We start from the raw sequence: 20557 nt of genomic DNA on the forward strand, positions 1-20557 counted from the left end.
AGGCAGCTCATAGGGAACGTGCTTGGTTGGTTTGATTTTGTTTTCTGGGTTTTTTTATAGAAAGTGAATTTTGCCCTGACAGATTTGGGGGAAGAAAGGAATGCAAATATGTGCCGGGGGAAAACAGAAGGGTGACTAAGTTGTCAACAGATTGCTTCAACCTGCACTCCAAATTGAGAAGGAATCAGTAATTTATGCTTTGTTGCATCTCTCTGCTGGGCTTTCACCACTACATAATAATAGTGTTAAATAATATAGTGGGATGTTGGCACTTGCCTCATGAAGCACATGGTACGCAGTAACCCTGGGGGTACACTTTGCACCAATAAGCAACAGTATGTGGTAAGATTGTTTAAATTTATAGTACATAGGGGATGAATTTTCAGTAAAGGGACTATTATGGGGTATCAAAGAAAAGGTCTGACTGCTGCTGCATAGGGACGGAGAATGCTATTACTTTAGATCTGTCATGTTTCTTTAAGTGATGTGGATGCTATGTTTATGAGATAATAGAAACAACAATAAGGACAAACCACAGTTACTTTGCTGAAGATCGCTCCTGTCCAGGCTCCCTCAGCTTGGATATTTGCAGAATGATAATTTACCACCAGTTCCAGCAAAAATCTTCTGTTCCCTCCCATTCAAGAACATTAGCTGGCTCCTGTTGTATGGAGATAAAGTGGCAGAACACATTGATTTGTTACATACATTTATTTTCAGACTTAATCTTCCAAAAAGCTATCTCTAAATTTAGCCTCTGGAATGCTTTGTAATAAGACACATTCCATCAGAAACTATGACCCTTTAGAGCAGCTGTGTTGAATACAAACAGCCTCATTCAAATCCAGGAAAAATGCCAGAAACAGACATCTGTTTCACATTCCTAGGCTCTGGGCAGTAACCTTCCAGGGGTGGCTGAATGGCATTCACTACTCTCAGTGTGCAAACAGTGCAGCAGGAGCTCCTAGGGCAACCAGCCATGCTGTGCACTGGAGTAACGAGCCGTGTGTTTGAGCCCACAGACCAGCACAGTTTGTGTATCTCGGGTGCCACTGAGCTGAGGTGCTCGGGCCTGCCCACACAGCCTGGCTCCCTGGGAGGAAGCAGACTTCTTCCCAGCTGCTCCCATACCGCCCCTAGAATCAGCAGCTGAAACTTTTTAAAGCTGTTTATCCCCCCATTTCATGAGTGGCAGGGACGCAGCTCAGCAGCTTTGTACCCAAAGATGCAACTAAACTGTCCATGGAAGAACTTCACCGGCAATAATTTGTGTGTTCCTTGGGTGGAGCAATGTGTACCACACATTGGGAACCGTTAGTTAAAAAAAATTATTTCAGTTTTTTGGCCATGCTTAAGATTGATATGTTTATGTCAGTAAAGTGCTTTGATAAAGATCTCCATCTGCAGCTTTGATTTAAACACTACATGTTTTATAATGTTACTTTTTTTATAGCTGTTAAAAAAAAATTCCCTTTAGCCTGTCAAGTAGATAACTCCACCAGTTTCCTTTCCTTCACAAAATGCACTGTTTGGCATAAATACAGACTGAAGAAGTGGCAGAGTAAACTTTTTTTCCCTAAACAAAAGTTTATAGCAAAATCTTTCAAATGTTACTATAGAAAGGTAAGTATTAGCAAAGAGAATAAAACCAGAGGAACGTTATTACCTGTGTGATTAAGTCTGCTGGTATGTCTCACAACTATTTGCCAGTACATTTAACATAAAACCTTTTTCATTCCATAAAATGCTAAAAATACATAATATTTTTATAAAACATACAAATAGCAGAGAACCCTTATTTTGTTCCACACACTTCAGTAGTTGCAGAAGTCATGCTATCACATTCTGTAACCTTCTTATATATTTCTTAGTATCAATTCATACATTTCTTCTTTCGTGTCTGTCCTGGGTCGAGTGAGTGGTGGGTTTTTTTTTGGTGGCAGGGGAGGGGGCTATAGGGGCGGCCCCCTGTGAGAAGCTTCTCGAAGCTCCCCCAGCTCCAAGTCAGCTCCACTTCTGTTTGGAAACTGAGCCAATCAGCTGCACCTCTGCGATAACGTATTTAAGAAGGGACGTGGTGACGGGCAGTGGGACTTGTGAGGAGGAGTCGCTGCAGCTGCGTGAACACCAAGGTCAGTGGAGGAACAGAGGAAGAAAGGAGGGAGGAGATGTGCCAGAGCAGAGACCCCCCTGTATCCTGTGGTGAGACAGCAGGGCGGCCCCCCCTGCCACCCATGGAGATCTACGGTGGAGCAGATACTGATTTATGGCCTGTGGTTTCCGCCAGACTGATCAAGGTGCTGTGCCCAAAGAAGGCCGGGGTCTTGTGGGAAAAGGTAAACCCCGCTGCTGTAATTCAGCGCTGGGAGGATTGCAGCATGCGGGGATGTCCCACACTGGAGCAGCTTGGGAAGGGCTGCAGCTATGGGAGAGAATCCAGTCGGAGAAAGTTAGTGACCCATGACGGAACAGTGTGGGGAATGCTGCGGCCTGTGGGAGGAACTCATGTCAGAGAAAGTTTGTGGAGGACTGTCTCCTGTGACAGGGGGACCATGATGGAGCAGGGGGAAGAAGTTCCAGAAGCTCCCCCCTCTGAAGATGGAGAAGTGGCAGCGCTGACTGCACCCCCCATTCCCTGCCCCTGCGCCACTGGGAGGGGGAGGTAGAGATATCGGGAGCAGAGCTGAGCCCGGGAAGAAGGGAGGGGTGGGGGGAAGGTGTTCTCAAGATGTGGCAATGTTTCTCACTGTCCTACTCTGTTACATGTTGTTAGTGTCTGTAATAAATGTATGTTCTTTTTTTTCTTCCCCTAATGAGTCTGCCTTTTGCTCGTGCCCATAAACGGGGATTTTTTCCCCATCCCAGTCGTATCTCAAACCCCAAGCCTGGTTCTCTGTTCCTTCTTATTGCTGGAGGAGAAGGGAGAGAGAGTGGCTGTGTGGTGGTTGGCTGCCGACCAGGCTCAAACCACAAGAGTGTCCTACCTGTAAAGAGATTTTGCATCTTGTGGCAGGTTATCTCCATTCCTTATCTTTCCTTTGTGGATCAAAGAAGCAGCCCTGTCTGCAGTGATAAAAAACATCCTGGTTGTTTGGATAGTTGGAAACCCTGCTCTCCCAGCTTCATTCCACACACTCATCAGGGTTGCTGAGTAACTTGCCAGTTGTCTCATCAGTGTTGTTGCTTTTCAGCATCTTGTTGCAGCACACACAAGCTTCAAATGCCAAGGCTGTCCTTTTTAGTACAGAAGTTAAAACAGTCTCTGGTTCCTGCCATTAGCTGAGCTCACACTGCAGGACTGGAAGGAGCAAACAGGGCAGAAGTTAATTTCCAGCAAGTCTGTGGAACAAATATAACAGGGAGCAGCTGCTGCCTGGGAGCTTTGGGAGAAGGAGATAGTAGGAGCGTACAACATCTCACTGTGCTGCCACTAGCCTCGATCTGTGGCAACATGGCAAACAGGGAACTTCTACAGTGCTGGAGTCTTTGTCCTCCAAATTGCAGGGATATAAGTGAGCTCCCGTTACCTTATATTAGACATCTCCCGCCCCTCCTGTTTCCTTGTTCCCTCCAAGCTGGCTGCCTGAAGCAGAGATTCTCCCGTGGGGGCTGTAGCCAAGGCATGGCCACAGCATGGCCCCTCCCTGCCCTTTCTTGCTGGGCTGTTGCACAGCCCATCCCTTCCCACTAGTGCCCTTGCACTGCTGCAGGAAACAAGAAAGCCTTTGCTGTCCCACTGCAGGTAAATCACAAACAGCAGGAGGAGACAGGAGGATCAGGACAAGTATTTACATAAAATTAATGCTTTATGTTTACAAAGGGAGATGCACACTTTGCCAGATCCTAAGTGCAGTGGCCAAAGAGTGTGGGCAGCAGCTGGGGCCACGCTGAGCCAAGCAGGAAGACCGGAGTGATTGGCAAATCATCACTACCAAATTTTCTCTGCCTGACTTTATCCTCCCCATTATTTTGATGTAACATTGAGATGATGGTTTATCATAGCACTTTTTTTCCTAATCTACCCAAATTAGTTTCCTCTGGGTTCCCATCAGATGTGTCACACATGGCTTTGACCAAAATAACCTCAATAGATTGTCAGGAGCTTGCTTAGCCCCAGGATGCCTGGCAGCTTGATTTCTCCACACTTTTGCTAATGGAAGAGCTGGCACATGCTCTGTCTAAGGATTATAAAGGTGTCTAAGCAGTAACACTTTTAATTTCCCCTGCAAAGTGACAAATAAATCATCTATGTAGTCTGAAATGCTTGCAGAGAAAAACAATAAATGCCAACAGATTTCAATTTTTTTCCCCTAACAGTTTTAATCGAACAGAACTACTTTTATTTCTGAAAATCAGAAAATAGTTTCATTAACACTGCAGCCAACTTTTTAATAAACAATTACTTTTGAGGTAGACAGAAGATAATTATTAGGAATGAGTCACGTAAATTGTTTCTCTTCAAATTAGTGCTGACTTATTTTCACATTAATGCATTTTAGACACTGTCTTTTGAAACATAAGTCAATAATGTAAAGGCCCTCTCAATTTCTACTTTATTAACGATTCTTACTAATGACAAAATTTACTAGGAGCTTGAGACAGGAGCTAATATTTAAACAACTTCTTCCCCTTCCCCTTCCAACTCACTATTCTGGATCTGATCCTGCAAATTGAGAGCTTTAGTTGAGGTTATACTCTGGATTATATTTTTTGCATAGAAGTGTTGGAATCTTGTCACATTTATTTTTGCTGGTAAGAAGAATACCTTGTAAAACAACTGAAAGTTGATTTTTTTCAAACAAAAAGTAAACTTACCAGGTTTAGCCTCAAACATAATTGCCTTACCTTTAAGGCATATACCATTTGTGTGAATGCATTTTAGTTCACCTGTAGTCTAAGCACTTAACTCCACAGGAGATGGATTTATGCAGTTACCAAGTCATATAATTAATAGTTTTCTGCATTTTATGGCTGAATAAATAAACACTATAGCTTAGATGCAAATTGTATACACATCAGTTAGTGTATCATACAAATTTAGCACTTGTGATGTATTGTACTAATCTTTAAAACTGCAGGAACTTTGCTATTAATGTTATGAAGATAGTGTACCTCCCTCTGACATTTTACTGTGAGCTGGTCTTCATCCTCTTAAAAGTTGCTTGAGTCTTTCACTGACTACAAATAAATTATGTCTTGGCTTGCAGGCCTAACTGGGCAATCCCTGCTTCACCACCAAGAACGACAAGATGAAAGAGACAACGTGGTATGAATCATGCCTTGGTCCAGCTGGGAAGAATGGAAACCATCCCACAGAGCAGGCTCTGGAATACACAAATAAAATAACATGCCAAACAGAGGAAATACATACCTGAAAGCTGCCAAGACTGTGCTGTGATGTCTCTGATTAGCTATGTTCAGGTCTGTACCAGAAAAAATATTTGCCACAGAAACTGCAGTGCACAGAGCATGTGCTCTCACAAACACGGACAGCTTGAGGGGGACTGCCCTGCTCCAGCACTGATGTTTTCCCCAGTGCCTGCAGGTCTCCTGCCAGTGCCATGCACGTCTCCTGCCAGTGCCATGCACAGCCTGTCCCAGCCACGCAGGCTCCCCTGCTGCACCCAGACTGGGAAACAACATCTGAAAGCTCTGCAAGTTAGATATGGTTTTGAATGTACAGACAAATTGACAAATTAGTGAGATGTAGAAAAGGGAATATAGGAGAAATGAGGAAACAGGGGATAGCTGAAATCTTGAGCTGACATGGTGAATCCCGGTGTAGCTCAGGGGCTGATAATGGCACCCTGGCAGATGATGCTACGATTCACATGGGTCAGCGGCTGTCCTGAGTCTTGGCCAGCACAAACCCGGAGGAGAAACATGGGAAGATGTCTTCATCCAGCATCTCAGAGCTCCTGCCACCTCTCGAGGCTGGAAAGAGTCCTTCCAAAGCCCAGAAGCTGGCCTGGCACCTCTGTCATCCCGTTTGCCAGGTTTACTGACCTCATCTGGGGCACCAACATATCAGTGCCTGCACTGTAGCTGCTAGATCACATCAGTTTTTCTGCCTGTACTTAATTGGATCCCTTCACAAGCATAAAATCAGTGTTCACCTTTCACAACAGCCCTGTCCCTACATACAACAGTACACACAACAGGATGTCTTTTCCACTCATAAAATCTCTTTTTTAAAGCTGACATGGTTTCAGCTGACCCGAGACACAATTTATTTCAGCTGACTTGGTAATTATTGAAGCATTCCATTTTAATTAGGAAGATGATTAATGAAATCTGCCATAAAATTGTTTGTGGATTGTAGTCTTCATAAAAAAACCTTACAGATATGTGATATAGAGAAATAAATAGGAACAGTATACAGTGCATTGTTATTTTCTATCACAGCCAACCAAAGGAAGCCCATACATCGATATGACTTGACGGTGACAGGATGACAGACTCATTCCTCCAACGAACTGTTTTCTTCTTATAAGGCAAAAAAGCACTGCATCTGTATGAGATCATCTAGAAAAGTCCTCCTTTCTGAAAAATACTATATTATTTTTGTTGCCTAGCTACATACTGCTGTTACCTTAGAAGGCTGTAGATTCATCTGAATGATTCTGATAGTGCTGATGTGCTTGAGCAGAGGAGTAATGCAAATATATAACCCTTTCTTTGGTAAAGGTTATGAAAGAAAGGGGTGAGTGTGAAAAGAGCGAGCCTTCGCAGAAAAGCAATTTACTGTATTCATCATATTCTTTTTGACATTAATTATTGAATAAAGACCATTTCCCTTCTCAGCCCTGGGTGCATGAGCAAGCAGTGAAATCACAGACTTGATGCTTTTGACGTGAGGGTCCGATGCCAAGGAAGCGTTTGCCTGGTTTGTGTTAATTACTGCTGTGAGTAAGTGTAGAGAAGGGAAAAGACTGTCAAGACCTGATTCTGATCTCATTTCCAAAACTGCAAACAGGGAAAAATGCCATGAAAAGCTACCAGTTTGCTGAATTTCATTACCACCAGAGAATGGGATGATCACTGAGTCCTTCTTTGAACAGAAGTATCTTTGATGATTTTGAAAATTAAGAAAGTCCACTTAAAATGCCTAAGGCACAAAGATTTACATTGTATTGTGGCTGTCAAATAAACCTCTGACAGGGAACTCTGCCCTCACGCATGAGACATGCAGAGATTGAGAACCGCAATAATTCCCTGGAACTTCCCCAACATGATCAGCAGCTCAGCATGCCACTGCCTCACCAAAGATTTCAGTATGCTGGTATTCACTAGATATGGGGAAGTTGCTTGGGGGAGAATAAAATGAACAGGGAAATAAAGTTATTTCTTACCTGCTTCACTGCAACCGGTTTGGGTGTTGAATGCCCTCAATATGCATCAAGATTTTGTGGTTTTATCTTTAGGACAGGGAGATTTTTAGCACTGGAGTTTTGATTCAGATTTTCTAGTTAGGGTTGGCTTTGAAATTAAGATCTCTGCTTTCATAAAATAATATTTTTCAAGATTACTGTCTATAACCTTCTTTATGTAAGGTACACACTTCATACCATTCTGTTACTTCAGTTCATGCTCATGCTTGCTGTATTCTATCATAAACCTAGATCCTGATAATTTTATATTTTGGGGGGAGAAAGTGATAGATAATGAAGCATATTGTGATTATAATAATTATTATTACGTTCTCTCTCAAGAATAAAATCAGAAAGAACTTTGACAATTTAAAGTGAAAATAGGAAAGTTTATTTGATTTTAGTATAATTCCACAATAAGAATTTTTAGGGTCTTCATAGGAATATCTTGTATAACAGCAGAGGCAAAGCAGGAAATGAGACATTTAAAAGAAGTGGAGATGCTTGTTACTGCTATGATGCAAATGTGGAATTTGCCAAACTCAGCACATTCCAACTGGACAAATTCTGAGTTTCTCCTGTAACAGATGATAACATCTCTCACATGCAAATTCCTACACACTTTATACAAACGATTCCATGACATCACTCACCACAGGAAAAGACACCATAAATTCTGCACTGGGTTATAAAGAAGTGTAAAGCCTTTCTAATTCAAATTCAAAAGTCTCCTCTGTGACTGTGAGGTTTTGTCCCTGCTTCATTTGTTGAAATTAAAGGGAAGTGGAGTTCTCCTCACAAGGGAAACAAGACCAGAATTTATCACCTAAAGCAAAAGGGCAGCTGTGTTTTAATTCTGGTCACTACCAGTACCCACCAGGAGCCTTATAAAAGGTGCAGCAATTCTAAGCATTATAAATGCACATTTGGACACAAAACTAAAGTTCTCTCTATAAGAAAAGATAGATTAAAAAATCCTTGTCCTTTTTTCTTATCTAGTACACAGAAGAGGGCAGCACAGTTAAAGTTTCACTTTATATTGCCACAAACATTATAAATTGTGTTTCTGTCTTATATCCTTCCCTCAGTGACAGATCAATGTGACTCTGCACACTGGAAGCGTGTTGGTCATTTCCTCAGAGGATCACAGGTCTGCTCCTACTTACCGGTTTTCACTTCAAGGAGACTTTTCCTTGTTCACCTATCATATTCATGGAAGCATCTACAATATGATGACTTTATCCAGATTTTCGGATCCCACATCCCCAGATCTTCTTTCCTTTGGTATCTCTGTAATGTGTTGAAACGTAAGCAACGCTTTGTCACTGGCGCAATCTGCCGTACTCCCAGCACCCTCACTGTAGTCTCTTGCTGCAGAGTTTTCCCTTACAGCTATATTTTTCTTCTGCAAGTTTCTGAGCTTTTTTCTGCAGTACTATGTGGAAGGTGCATGCTAACAGACAACTTCTGAAGACATTGTCCTGGAGGTGTATGGAAGAAATGGGTTCTGCAGGTTACCAAAGGCAGGTTTAGGCTGTTTTCTACTGAATTTCCTGCCTATGAAATCCTTAGTTCCTCAATAAAAGAGAGTTACAGTAGGTCCATGAAAATCTTACTCAGTGTTGACAGCGTAAACAGATGCTAGGAACTCTCCGGATTAACAATGAAAGCAGAAAGCATCAATTGTCCACTGTGGAAGTCCATGGGCACATGCAGTTTGAATAATCTGTTTCTAATCTGTGTGCTTCTTGTCCCCTAACTTCTAAAGAGTTGTATTAGAAAAGATACAGAGAAGGGCAAGTAGAGATCATGTTTATACAAGGAGTGATAGAATACACTAGTTCCTCAGCCAAGAGAGATAATTATTGCAGAAAGCTATAAAAACATGACACGTATGAAGAAGACATGAGGGAAATCTTATCCTCTGATTCACAATACAGTAAATGGGGGTGTTGCAGGATATCAAAAATCCACAGGGGTTAAAAAACAATTAGAAAAATATGCAGAAAAAACACATCAAGGGCCTCTGAATAAAAGGAATACTTTTAGCCTGGTGGTTGTATAGGGAGAGTTTTAATTGTGTTTATCATGTTCTTACTGTCTATTCTTCAGATATCTGCTACTGACAGCTGCTGGAAACTGTCTGTAAGTTGAGTCTGACCCACTACAGCTCCTTTAATTTGTTATTGTAAATAGATTCATTCGTCTTGCCAAGAGCTATTGCTGGTAAACAGTAAACCTTACATTTGCAATTTGTTTCTTTACTGCTATGTACTTCTTAGTAGGACAGCCAGCCAGTCATTTACTTTGCCCAATCCTTAAACCAACAGTCTGTTGTAATCTGTAAATTCAGAAACCTTTTAATGGTGCCAGACTTCTAGATATTTCTTGTAAAGGGCCTCTGAAATCCACACTAAGGAGTGTACATCCCACAGGAATTGTAACAGGATATTTAGCATTCCACTCATGGATGGATGATGTACGTAACACACATTGTCCATGACAGGTTTATTACTGAAAAAGAGGAATTAGGGGTGATAAAAGAAAATAATTATGGAAATATCTTAGGTCATGTTCTGATTTTACTCCAAGCTTGAAATGCAATAGGAGCAAACAGCTGATCACATACAGTACGTGCTAAGGAGTCCATTCCACAGTGACTGAGGAAACTAAGGGGGTATCCAAACTCTGACTCTTGTAGCGGGGTATAGCATGAGCAGTTACAGTGTCAGTAAGAAGTAAACTTAAACCCGAAGAACTAAAAATCAGTGAAAATTTGAAGTTAGACTGGTACAGGATGCTTTTCTCAAGTATATTCTAATAGGATAGTTTACTAATAGCATGATGCACTCTGTGAAAAAGAAGTGGGGGAATTACACAGGCAAAAATGAAATTAGATATGCCACTTGTGTGGCTTCTTTTTTTCAGAGCAATGATTCACCTGGTTCAGCTGATCATGAGGTTACCTAGTAGTGGAAGTTTTTGAGCTTACCGAAAGCAGTGAGAAATTCAGAGCAGCAGGAAGATGAACCACATTTCCAGTTATTCGTATCCCAAGCTATTTTTTGCACTCTTTTGTGAGAGTTTCGCAAAGACAGGCTTTTGCTTTATGTTAAAAGCAATGGACTTAAAACATACCTATTTTATCATTTTCTCCCTGAAAAACACAAACAGTAATACATTATTTTGCAGTGCCTATCAGTGACCTTTAGTGACATTTATCAGCTGAAGCTGATAAAGGATCAGTCTGGAGCTGAGAGGAAGCAGTAGCTGTGACAGGAACCAACTCGTGATTAATTTTGTAGATGTAATAATGGATTTAGTTAGGTTTCTGTTTGCATTTCCCTCTTGGCACTCTATGTGAGTTTTCTAAGCTATGTCGATTTCTATCGACTCCAAAGCTCATATTTCTCACGTTATTGTTGCAGCCCCAATTCATGGATACTACTATTCGGTCAAAAATATTACCTGTCATTAAATGCAAGAGTAATTATGAGAAAAAGCATGGCTCCTTGGCTGAAGGGGTGTGCCATCCTCCCTTGGCAATCTCCAAATGCAGGTTCAGTGTGAATGTGACTTTTATTGGGTTTTCTGACAAAGGAGTTAGTGCTAAGCAAACCTAAAGCTCCACCATTGCTACAGTTACTCATACAGTTCAAACTGTAGCCTACTTTTACATCCATATATATTAACTGCAAGATAGTGCAATATACCATATGTTACACATGAAAAGGTCTACTATGTATTTGCATATAACCCACAAACTGAACCAGTTAGCCCGTTCAGCACACGCTAATCTGTGACTTTTTAATGGTGAGGAAACTAGACACCACATTTGCACTATATCTTACTTTTTTGTAGGGTAAGGAAAAAATATATATTTTTTTTTCTCATTTCCCTGTACCTCTATCTCTCTTGCTTAGGTTTAAAAAGCCCAACATATTTCCTACTACTGTCTCTTCTCCCACTGGCCTGAGCCTGTCAGTTCTGTAATTAAAATACTAATAAATGCTATTTCTTTTTTAGTCCAGGTATTTGGGAAGTAGCCAGACTCATGCTTCTGCAGGAGTAATGCTTCATATAACTTGGCAAGAACAGACCTTTGTGGATATCTCTGCAGTTTGTATAGAAATAACTTCACCCTCATAATGTCTGATTAATTAGACTTGAGGCGGTGCAGATGAGTTGAAATAGAAGGAGAGGAGAAACCCATAAATTCCAGTGTACAGCCACACTGAGAACAATACTTTCTCCCAAACCTCACTGCTGCTAATCCAGTCTGTGAGCTGTTCAAAGTATTTCTATTATTGCTAATTGATTGTGAAACAATTAAATGTAAGACAACAGTAAAGCAAAAAAACAGGAATTCAGTGATAATATTAATTTGATGTAAAAAAAAAAAAAAAGCTATTTATAATATGGCATTTGACCTTGAACAAACACTGATGAGGTAGAATCACATACAGCTAAGCCAACCCCCCAAATTCTGCTTTTTTATCTGAAAAGGGGAGAAGGTTAGGTGTTAGGTTATACATGCTCAGTTATCAGTGCATCCCATGCAAAGTCTGTGCTTGTCATTTAGACTGTGAAATGCACTCTGTATCTAATATAGAATAAAAAAACTCCAGGCACAAGCTTTATTACCCCAGGAATAAATAACTGGACAAACAGGATTGGACTGCACGTTCTACATTTTCCATATGATGAAAAATACTCAAGCCAAAAGACTGCACTAGAAGTGAATACTGACACTTCTCAAAAGCTAGAGGAAAACCGAAAGGGAAAACAGAGAGAGAATAAGAAAGGAATGAGATAACAGAAAAAAAAGAAACTGGGTATACTACAACAGTAAAATACAAAGAAAGGCACTTTAAGTGAAAAGTATATGAAGATGAAATGAAATGGAAAAAAAAAAAAAAAGTAATCCATTGCTAGAGAGCTTTGTGCTCAATTCCACACAATACAGGATATCAGTATTCCTTTCATTCTAAGTCTCAGATCAAATTCATCCATGAGAACCACAGGACACATACCACAGATGCTGGGCAGCCAAGCAAAGGTGAAGTTTTTGGACTGATTCACAAATGACAGGTTACAGTGGCTCCGCCAGGATCCCAGAACAACCTGATAGTTAGGAGGTAGTTGACTGAGGTCCCTGAGATCAAAAATGAACCACTGCTCCTGACCTCAGCAGAATTTGCTTGTTACTTTTGTTAAGCCGTGTCTCCTTGTGCCATGATGATCTGAGTTCAGTGCACTTACAATCTGCCATGCAGGCTGGAGTGGACTTTTACCCTCAACACCGATAGATTCCAGGTTTGGCTCTATATAAAATCCAACAAAATTCTAAAATTCTCAGTTTCTATTTCAGTACATAAAGGATGGTATATTAGGCTTACTGAAAATATCAACTCTACAGTATGTGCCTGAAGCACTCATTTAATTAAAACAAACCCTAGACCAGTAGAAGCTAGAACAATAGAAAATAAGAGTAGAAAAGCAATACATGAAAACCTCTTTTGAACAGAAATAAATTACAGTTAACATATCTGTTAGAAGCACAGTCACACAGAAGTGGAAATGGAAGGCAGGTGAGAAAGGAGATGGTATTAAAATCCTTCAAAGAAACTAAAAGAGCAGCATTTCAAGCCTGTGGTCTCACATGCCCCCCACTGAAACCAGCAGATGCTGTGTAATGTATACATGAACATATAACAATAATTAACAGCAAATAGAATTACAAGCTATGTGAAGCAGCACATTATGTGTCTCAAATGATTAATCTGAATTATCTGCTAATTCTTTCCAACTGCACAAAATAGCTGGTCATATTAAGATCAAAGGAGATAAATCAGATGCATGACCCCTGTGATCTCACCCTCTCTCTGGTTCCAGGCACAAATCCTGCGGCAGGAGGGAACAGACCTAGCTGCTTTGGCACAGCGCTCCTCTGTGCAACCTTCACTCATCCCTCTAGGAACAAGTGAAGCCCCGGGGACCTAATGCAAGGCCATCTCACTTTCCGTTAAAGGACGACTCACAGAACTCACTGCCAGGTTCTGAGTAGTATCCTGTAACTGTGGCGGTATTCTATAACCATTAATTCATTCGTTGTACCTGGGTGCTGGCACAAAACAGGTGTTTCCCAGAATCCTGAATTTTCTGTATGACTTCTATTAGGTATTATTTTATTTTCAGTCACTTTTCCTGCTGAAACACTGTTTTCTCAAAGTTTTTATTTAGCACATTTACATATGCCTTTCCTGTTATTTTTTTGGCTAGCAAGGGGTCTATCTTGCATTTACATCATTAAAATATTCATAATTTCTCATCAGCAAAAGGCCTGGAATAAAATATGGCTTCTTTAAGTCCTGTAAGTGAAAGTCCCATTTTTAGTTTGGTTCCAGTCAGTAGTGCTATATGTGGCACAAAAGTATATCTTTGGTTCTCAGATTTCCCTTCTTTCATGCAGAAAAGAATTTAAAATACCCTCACTTTATATGTCAGCTTCTAAAGTTTGACCCTGACACACAGAAAAGGCATGCAAGAAAGACTGGTCCAAAAGGCGTATAAACTCACTCGGAATATTTTCAGGTGAGAATTTTAAGCAGAATCATTCAATTTTTTAAAAAGTTAACTGAAGACAAACCATTTTTGGAAGTGTTTTTACATAATTAACTGTATGTAAGTACAAATTAATCAAGATGGTTTGGCAGATTCCAGTTTACCCAAGTTAAGTAGCCACGACATACTTCAAATGCTAACCATCATTGATTTAAATAGGATTTAAAATGCTAACCAGAGGTTTATAATTCAGTTCAGTTAACTGAAGCACACACTTCATTTCACCACCAAAGTCTGACTATTTAAACTGACAGGGCTATTTTGGTCGCTGTTTTGTGAGACAGGCAGAGAGAACTTGCTGCAAGCACTTGGTGATCTTTAACTGCCACATTAACACTTCAAACTGCAGTTATCAGGACAAAGGGGCCAAAACCACCCCAAGAGCATGGACTGGAGAACTATAATTGGCTCCTGAAAATAAGACAATATTCACTCACTTAATTTCATAGGAAAAAATATCCATTCCCTGTGGTCAGTGCCTTCAAAGTATTTTTCGTGTTTATCTTTGTTGCAGTTAAGTAGCCCAAGAACTTTAACATGTTACAAGAAAAAAAAGATGTTTCTGAGCTGGTATGCTATATTTTATTAGCTATGCAACCCCACAGCCCAATCCCACAGATACTTTACTTTTTCTTTATTCCCTACACCTGTAACTGAATTTCCATCACATCCCTACCTTTTGCCTTCTTTAGCCTTGTTTCTGCAGCTGATTTGTAAACCCATAAACTTTCACGAATCTGATGGCAACTGTCCCTATAGAGTCACAGGGAATTTCCCGAGGTGACCAGGCTGTAATCTTTTGGGAGCACGAGCCAGATTTATTTTGGCTGTAAAATGTCTAACATGTTTCGGTTGCTAGGTAAACAATAAACTGTATATACGATGCTTGAGTGAGCCATTCAGAAGACACGTATAGTTATCTGGTTAGTTGTTTCTTCACCAGATCACACGGTAATGACTGTGTCGCTGATGTGATAAGACTTTCACTGTCTCACTTTGCCGCTCAGGTGAAATCAAGAGAAGAATTTGACCTTTATGTTTTATATTGGCTTCTTGTTAACAGTGCATGCGGACGCATTGGCAAGCTTACTGTGGAATCGCAACACCTAGCACAAGTGCTTTTGTCATGACCCACTCCTGAACATTCAGTAAAGCAAGCACGAAGTAATGCAAATATTGCAAACATTTTTCCTAACGCTACTGTAGACACCAGGACTGTACCTAAACTCCCGGGCAAGGGCACAGGTTTCCTCGGCTGGTTAGGCTCTGTCTGCACCCAACAGGCGCCCTCACACGCGGGGCTGCAAGTGGAGACAAGCGGCACGCACAGCAACCGCTGCCTCCCGTTCCGCCCGGGGCAGAGCAGAGAAGGAAAGTATTCGGGGCCGGGCAGGCAGGAACAGGGGCGCGGGGTCGATCCTGACCGCGCAGCCTTTCACTCACTACACGCAACGGTATTTCCCGCTGAAACGCCCCGCGCCCATCCCCGCCTCCCCACGGCGCTCCCCCTGCCCGGCCCCGGGCCCCGCCGCCGCCCGCACGCCGAGCCGTGCCTCCCGCCGGGCCGGGCCGGGCCGGGCCGGGCCGAGCCGAGCCGAGCCGAGCCGAGCCGAGCCGAGCGGCGGGTCGCGGAGCTGCCGTGGGCGGCCGGCGCTGCCCACGGCCGCGCTGGCAGGGCGCCACGCGGCGCGCGTCACGGCGGGGAGGGCCGGGCTGGCGGAGCCATAAATAGGGGCGAGGCGCGCGGTGGCCGCAGAGCTCGCTGAGGGAGCTCCCGCGGCGGCACGGCGAGCAACCCCTCACTGCTTCCCTCCCTCCCTCCCTCCCTCCGTGGAGCGCCCCGAGGTAAGCGCTGCTCCGCGGGCGGCGCGGCGCGGCGGGGCTGGGCGCTGCGGCGGGTGTTGACAGCTCTTCTCTCCCCTCCGGCCGCAGCCCGGCAGCCCCATGACTCTGAACCGCGGCGACAAGCTGCGCTACCTGGACAAGCGGCGCGGCAGCATGCCCTTCTCTGCGCACCAGCACCTGCACCGGCGCAGCATGCCGGTGGACGAGCGGGACCTGCGGGCCGCCCTGCCGCAGGGCGAGCTCTCCGGCCTGGTGCGCTGCACTTCGTACAGTCCCGGCGAGGCGCACCGGGAGAGCTGGGCCTCCGACTCCTCCGACTCCGTCATCTCCTCGGGCAGCGACTCCGACGGCAACCTCTACAAGGTGATCCTGCTGGGCGAGCACGGCGTCGGCAAGACCAGCCTGGCCCGCATCTTCGGCGGCGTGGAGGACTGCGCGGACGCGGAAGAGGCCGGTGAGGCGCGGGGCGGCGCGGGCAGCAGCGCGGGGCGGCGCGGCCGTGGGGCCCGGGCACCCGCCGCTCGCAGCGCGGTGTTACCGCCGCCGGCCGCAGCCCCCGGCCGTCCCCTGCGGGCCCCTCTCGGGCAGGCGGCAGCGATGGGGAACAGTAACTTCTATTTTCTGATTTCCCCCCCGTAGGAAATACATATGACAGGTCAATTATAGTGGATGGAGAAGAAGCATCTCTCGTTGTGTTTGATATATGGGAGCAGGTAGGTACTTACAAATTTAAGATATTTTTTGCTTTATGGCTTGGTCAGTGGTTCACTCAAAAAATAAAGTGGAAACGGAACAACTATGTCTGCCTATTTTGCTGATCAGATCAGTAGCATTAAAAAAGTGACAATAAAAAAATTAGAATTCCTACTACCTTTGTTCTCTCCTGCAATTAATTCCTTGTAGCTACACAGACAATTTAAAAACCTGAATAGGGATGGAGTGCGAATCTGTTAATGCTTTGAATAAGCAGCAGTTTACACGAGCAGCCCAGGGAATTACTGTAAAATTAGAGATTCACAATCTGATCAGTGCAGACCTGATATTATTTCTGGAAACAAGATAATTTTGTTTTGTAATATAGTTTAAATAACAAAATCTTTAAAAAAAAATGGGAGGTTGGTGTACTTTTACTGACTCCTTATAATGAAGCTAAGAAAAATATCTGTAAATTGCTTACAATATTTATATCCTTAATCAGTGTTGAATAGATTTTTCAGTGCAATAAATACATTCCTTGCCTCTTTTTTTAGGATGACAGCCAATGGCTTCAGAACCACTGTATGAAAATGGGAGATGCCTATATTATTGTATATTCAGTGACAGACAAAGTTAGTTTTGAAAAGGCCTCCGAGCTAAGAATACAGCTAAGAAGAGCAAGGCAAACAGAAGACATTCCTATTATTCTTGTGGGCAATAAAACCGACCTGGTCAGATCCCGGGAAGTCTCGGTTGATGGTAAGAGACACTATTCATTTATACAGTAATTAGTAGCAAAGGCTATGGAGGATCATGGACAATAGAAATAGTCTGGTTTTGGTTTAGAAAAATGTATGACTTCAGGCACAGTGGAAAAATCAAGCCAAAAATCGCACTGAGGGACTTAGTACCACAGAAAACTGTAGATGGTGGGGGGGGATGATTTGTGACTGTGTAGAGCAATGCTCTGAACTGCAGTACAAGAGGAAAAATGCGTTGGAGCTGCAGCTTTAGCATACTATTTTGTCTAGGATTCACTTTTGGTCAGTATTAAAGGGTAATTGAAGGGTTTAATTGTATGCTGTGTGCACAGCAGTACTTGCTAGTCTCAAGACATGATAGCTTGAGCTATGCTTTTTAAGGGACAGGGGTGTCATGTCGTTGAATTCAGGCAGCCTTTGAAAAGGGTGATGTCATACAGCCTGTACAATCCTCTTTCTTCTGGAAGTGATTCCATCACATGTGAGTTGAGCTGGTGGGACCAGGCTCATAACTTGTTGTCTTTTTGTATACGTACTCCAGTTGTGATCAGTGAGAATTTTCTCAGCTAGTTCCAGCTAGCATTTCAGTAACTGGAGCACAGTAACCACTGCCAACACCACAGAATTTCACTTATTTAAACATTTGGTAGTTTTGGCTTTGGTTTGGTTTGTTTTTTTCCACTGGGAAGAATACTCTGAAATATCGGTGCCTTGATGATGATGAACCAACTCTTGCTGTCTGGTTTTGTCATGTTCCCTGTGTTAAATGCATGCACAGGGAATTGGCTGGAGTTCATCAGGAGATTATAACATTTTCCAGGCTGGTGGCAGTGCATGGCTGACCGTTCTAGTCATGACATCAGTACTTTGCTCAGGTTTACAACCTTACCATTATACAAGTTGAACATGGAAATTTACACTGCAGCAATGTTCCGGAGTTACATGCTTACGTCTGGAACATTGAGCATCTTGCATTTCCAATGCAGTCTTAGTCAAATCCAGTGGTGTACAACTTCATGACCTCTAATGGTCTATTAAATAGAGAGCATGGAAAACTCTCATGTTACAGCAAGGCAGAGGTGCGTAATTGCTCAACAACTTCCAGAAGAAAGAAACCCCATTTCTTTCTGTACCCCATACTGTTTCCTATTAAACAGCAAACATGCATCCAAGTGACTTTCCTGTATCAGCTTTAGCTCCTAAACACTACTGGCATGGTCTACCTAGAGGACTATTGTTGCCTATATTCAGTACCATTGGTCAAATGAGATTTCTGACCATACCACAACAAAACCAAAAAAGAGTAAAGAGGCAAAACCATGAGTGCAAATTGGGACTTTCCGACCATGCAGTAAAGCTCTTCTGTGGTACTGAAGGAACTTTCATTACCTAAAGTCAATTTCTTTTTCTGCCAGTATGTATGAAGAGAAAATATCTGTCTCCACTCATCTCCCTCTTTCTCTTTCCATCCAGAGGGACGGGCCTGTGCTGTTGTATTTGACTGCAAATTCATTGAGACCTCGGCTGCTCTTCATCATAATGTCAAGGACCTGTTTGAAGGTATCGTTCGGCAAATTAGACTTCGCAAAGACAGTAAAGAAGACAATGCTAGGAGAATGGCCAACACAAAAAGAAGAGAAAGCATAGGCAAAAAGGCAAAGCGATTCCTTGGGAGAATTGTGGCTAAGAACAATAAGAAGATGGCTTTCAAAGCAAAATCAAAGTCTTGCCATGACTTATCTGTGCTTTAGAAGCTTTCAGCAAGGCCGGATTTTGCACATGGTTGATGAACAAGCATTTGACTGTTGTGAGAAGTGCATAAATGTTCCTCATGGTGTTAACAAGAATGACTTATCAATTGAGACTCATTAATGCCTTAAGGTATGCAAGCAAGTCCGGAAGTTACACTACAATGTCTGCTTCACTGATAAATGGTTTAAATTTCAATGTGTGCAAGTAAATGAACTAACTTTAGGGGGCTTGACATGCCCACATTTTCACTGTGTACATATGTTATATATCCTCTTGTCCTGTGGATAACAGAGATGCAAAGATAAGAAAGGATGATGATAAGTATCACCATAGTCTTGTCTCATTTGCAGAGCAAACCTTAAACTTGTACGCAGGCTCGTACACTCTTTTTAGTATAAAGCAAACAATGATAAATTTTTTTAAACTTAAAGGTAGGGAGGGGGGAGTAGAACCACTTTAGAATGGGAGAAAACAAATTATATATATAGAGAGAGTTAAATACAGAACAGATATCATTTTATCAAGTTAATTTGCACTTCCATTAACTGTTATTCAATTAATTTGTTACTTGTTTACATGCAGATTTTATAATAAAGTATTATTTCCTGTTATAATAAACTGTGCTCTTCTCATAGTATGGCTAAAGAATGAGAGCAGTATTTTTATACTGACCTTTTTTTCACTGTACAGAATGTTATACAGAGACTATGCAGATTTACACATGCTAAAGTTCTGGAACAAGGTGAATCAGGAATATCCTATGTCCTTTTCTTTAATAGACAGCTTCTTTCAGAAGTAAACCCTTGAACACTACTTCAACAGCTCATACTGGGAAAGGGTGCCTTGGCCCTTCATATTACTGTTCATCTTCAACTTGGTTCTCATCACCTCTGGCAGACACAGATCTCTATAGAATGCCTTTAGTTAGATAAATGTCTTGTGTCTTTGCTGGTAAATTAAAGCTTGCGATGTTCTAATTTTTAAATCCTCCTGGCTTGAGGGTCTTGTGTTACAGGCAATAAGCAAATGTGGGGGTTTGTTTTTCATTTTTATTTTATTTTTCTGGGAGCAGTATAATTGTCTAAGCCACTCAGATGCCTGTAGATACCTTCCAGTGGTTTCAAGAAGTTCAAAGTAGGCTGGCAAAGCTGTTTGAAAGAATTGTAGACTTGAGTTGTGGTGTATGGTGGTCTTCAGTGCTGTTAGTTTTCATGTTAATTTTGCTGTGTTATAATAATTGCGTTTCCATTTTTCCGTATTTGCTATTCATTAAGTTAAAAAGCAATCATGTCTCAGTGAAAAACATGGACTTACTGCATCTGCTTTATAAATTCCTCTTTATAGGCTACATTCTCTTTAAATTCATCCCTAAACTCACTTCTCAAAAACAGTAAAATATATACTCTTTGGTCTTTTTCTACTGTCCCTGCCTGAGTCTAGTTCTTCAGAGAGATTGTTCTAGCTGCCTGGGAGCTCTCTTAATCCATGATTTTACAGGAGCTGACTTTT

At 42.2% G+C, this 20557-nt stretch overlaps 1 protein-coding gene and 1 long non-coding RNA gene across 2 annotated transcripts; one reads left to right on the forward strand and one right to left on the reverse strand.

Moving 5' to 3' along the window:
* Nucleotides 1–35: 35 nt before the first annotated feature.
* On the reverse strand, nt 36–3106 carry LOC116960251. Its single transcript, XR_004406291.2, has 2 exons — nt 2985–3106; nt 36–661 (listed from the first exon to the last, which is right to left on the reverse strand). It is a non-coding gene; the product is annotated as an uncharacterized LOC116960251 (long non-coding RNA).
* A 12649-nt stretch (nt 3107–15755) lies between these two features.
* RRAD (RRAD, Ras related glycolysis inhibitor and calcium channel regulator) lies at nt 15756–20033 on the forward strand. The gene is made up of 5 exons (XM_042797815.1): nt 15756–15839; nt 15927–16293; nt 16479–16552; nt 17090–17294; nt 18770–20033. The coding sequence occupies exons 2-5, from the start codon at nt 15939–15941 to the stop codon at nt 19045–19047; spliced, it is 912 nt and encodes a 303-aa protein (XP_042653749.1). The 5' UTR covers nt 15756–15839; nt 15927–15938; the 3' UTR covers nt 19048–20033.
* The last annotated feature ends 524 nt before the right edge of the window (nt 20034–20557 follow it).

Source organism: Tyto alba, unplaced genomic scaffold (genome assembly GCF_018691265.1).
Source record: "Tyto alba isolate M040663 unplaced genomic scaffold, T.alba_DEE_v4.0 Super-Scaffold_26, whole genome shotgun sequence".
Lineage (NCBI taxonomy): Eukaryota > Metazoa > Chordata > Aves > Strigiformes > Tytonidae > Tyto > Tyto alba.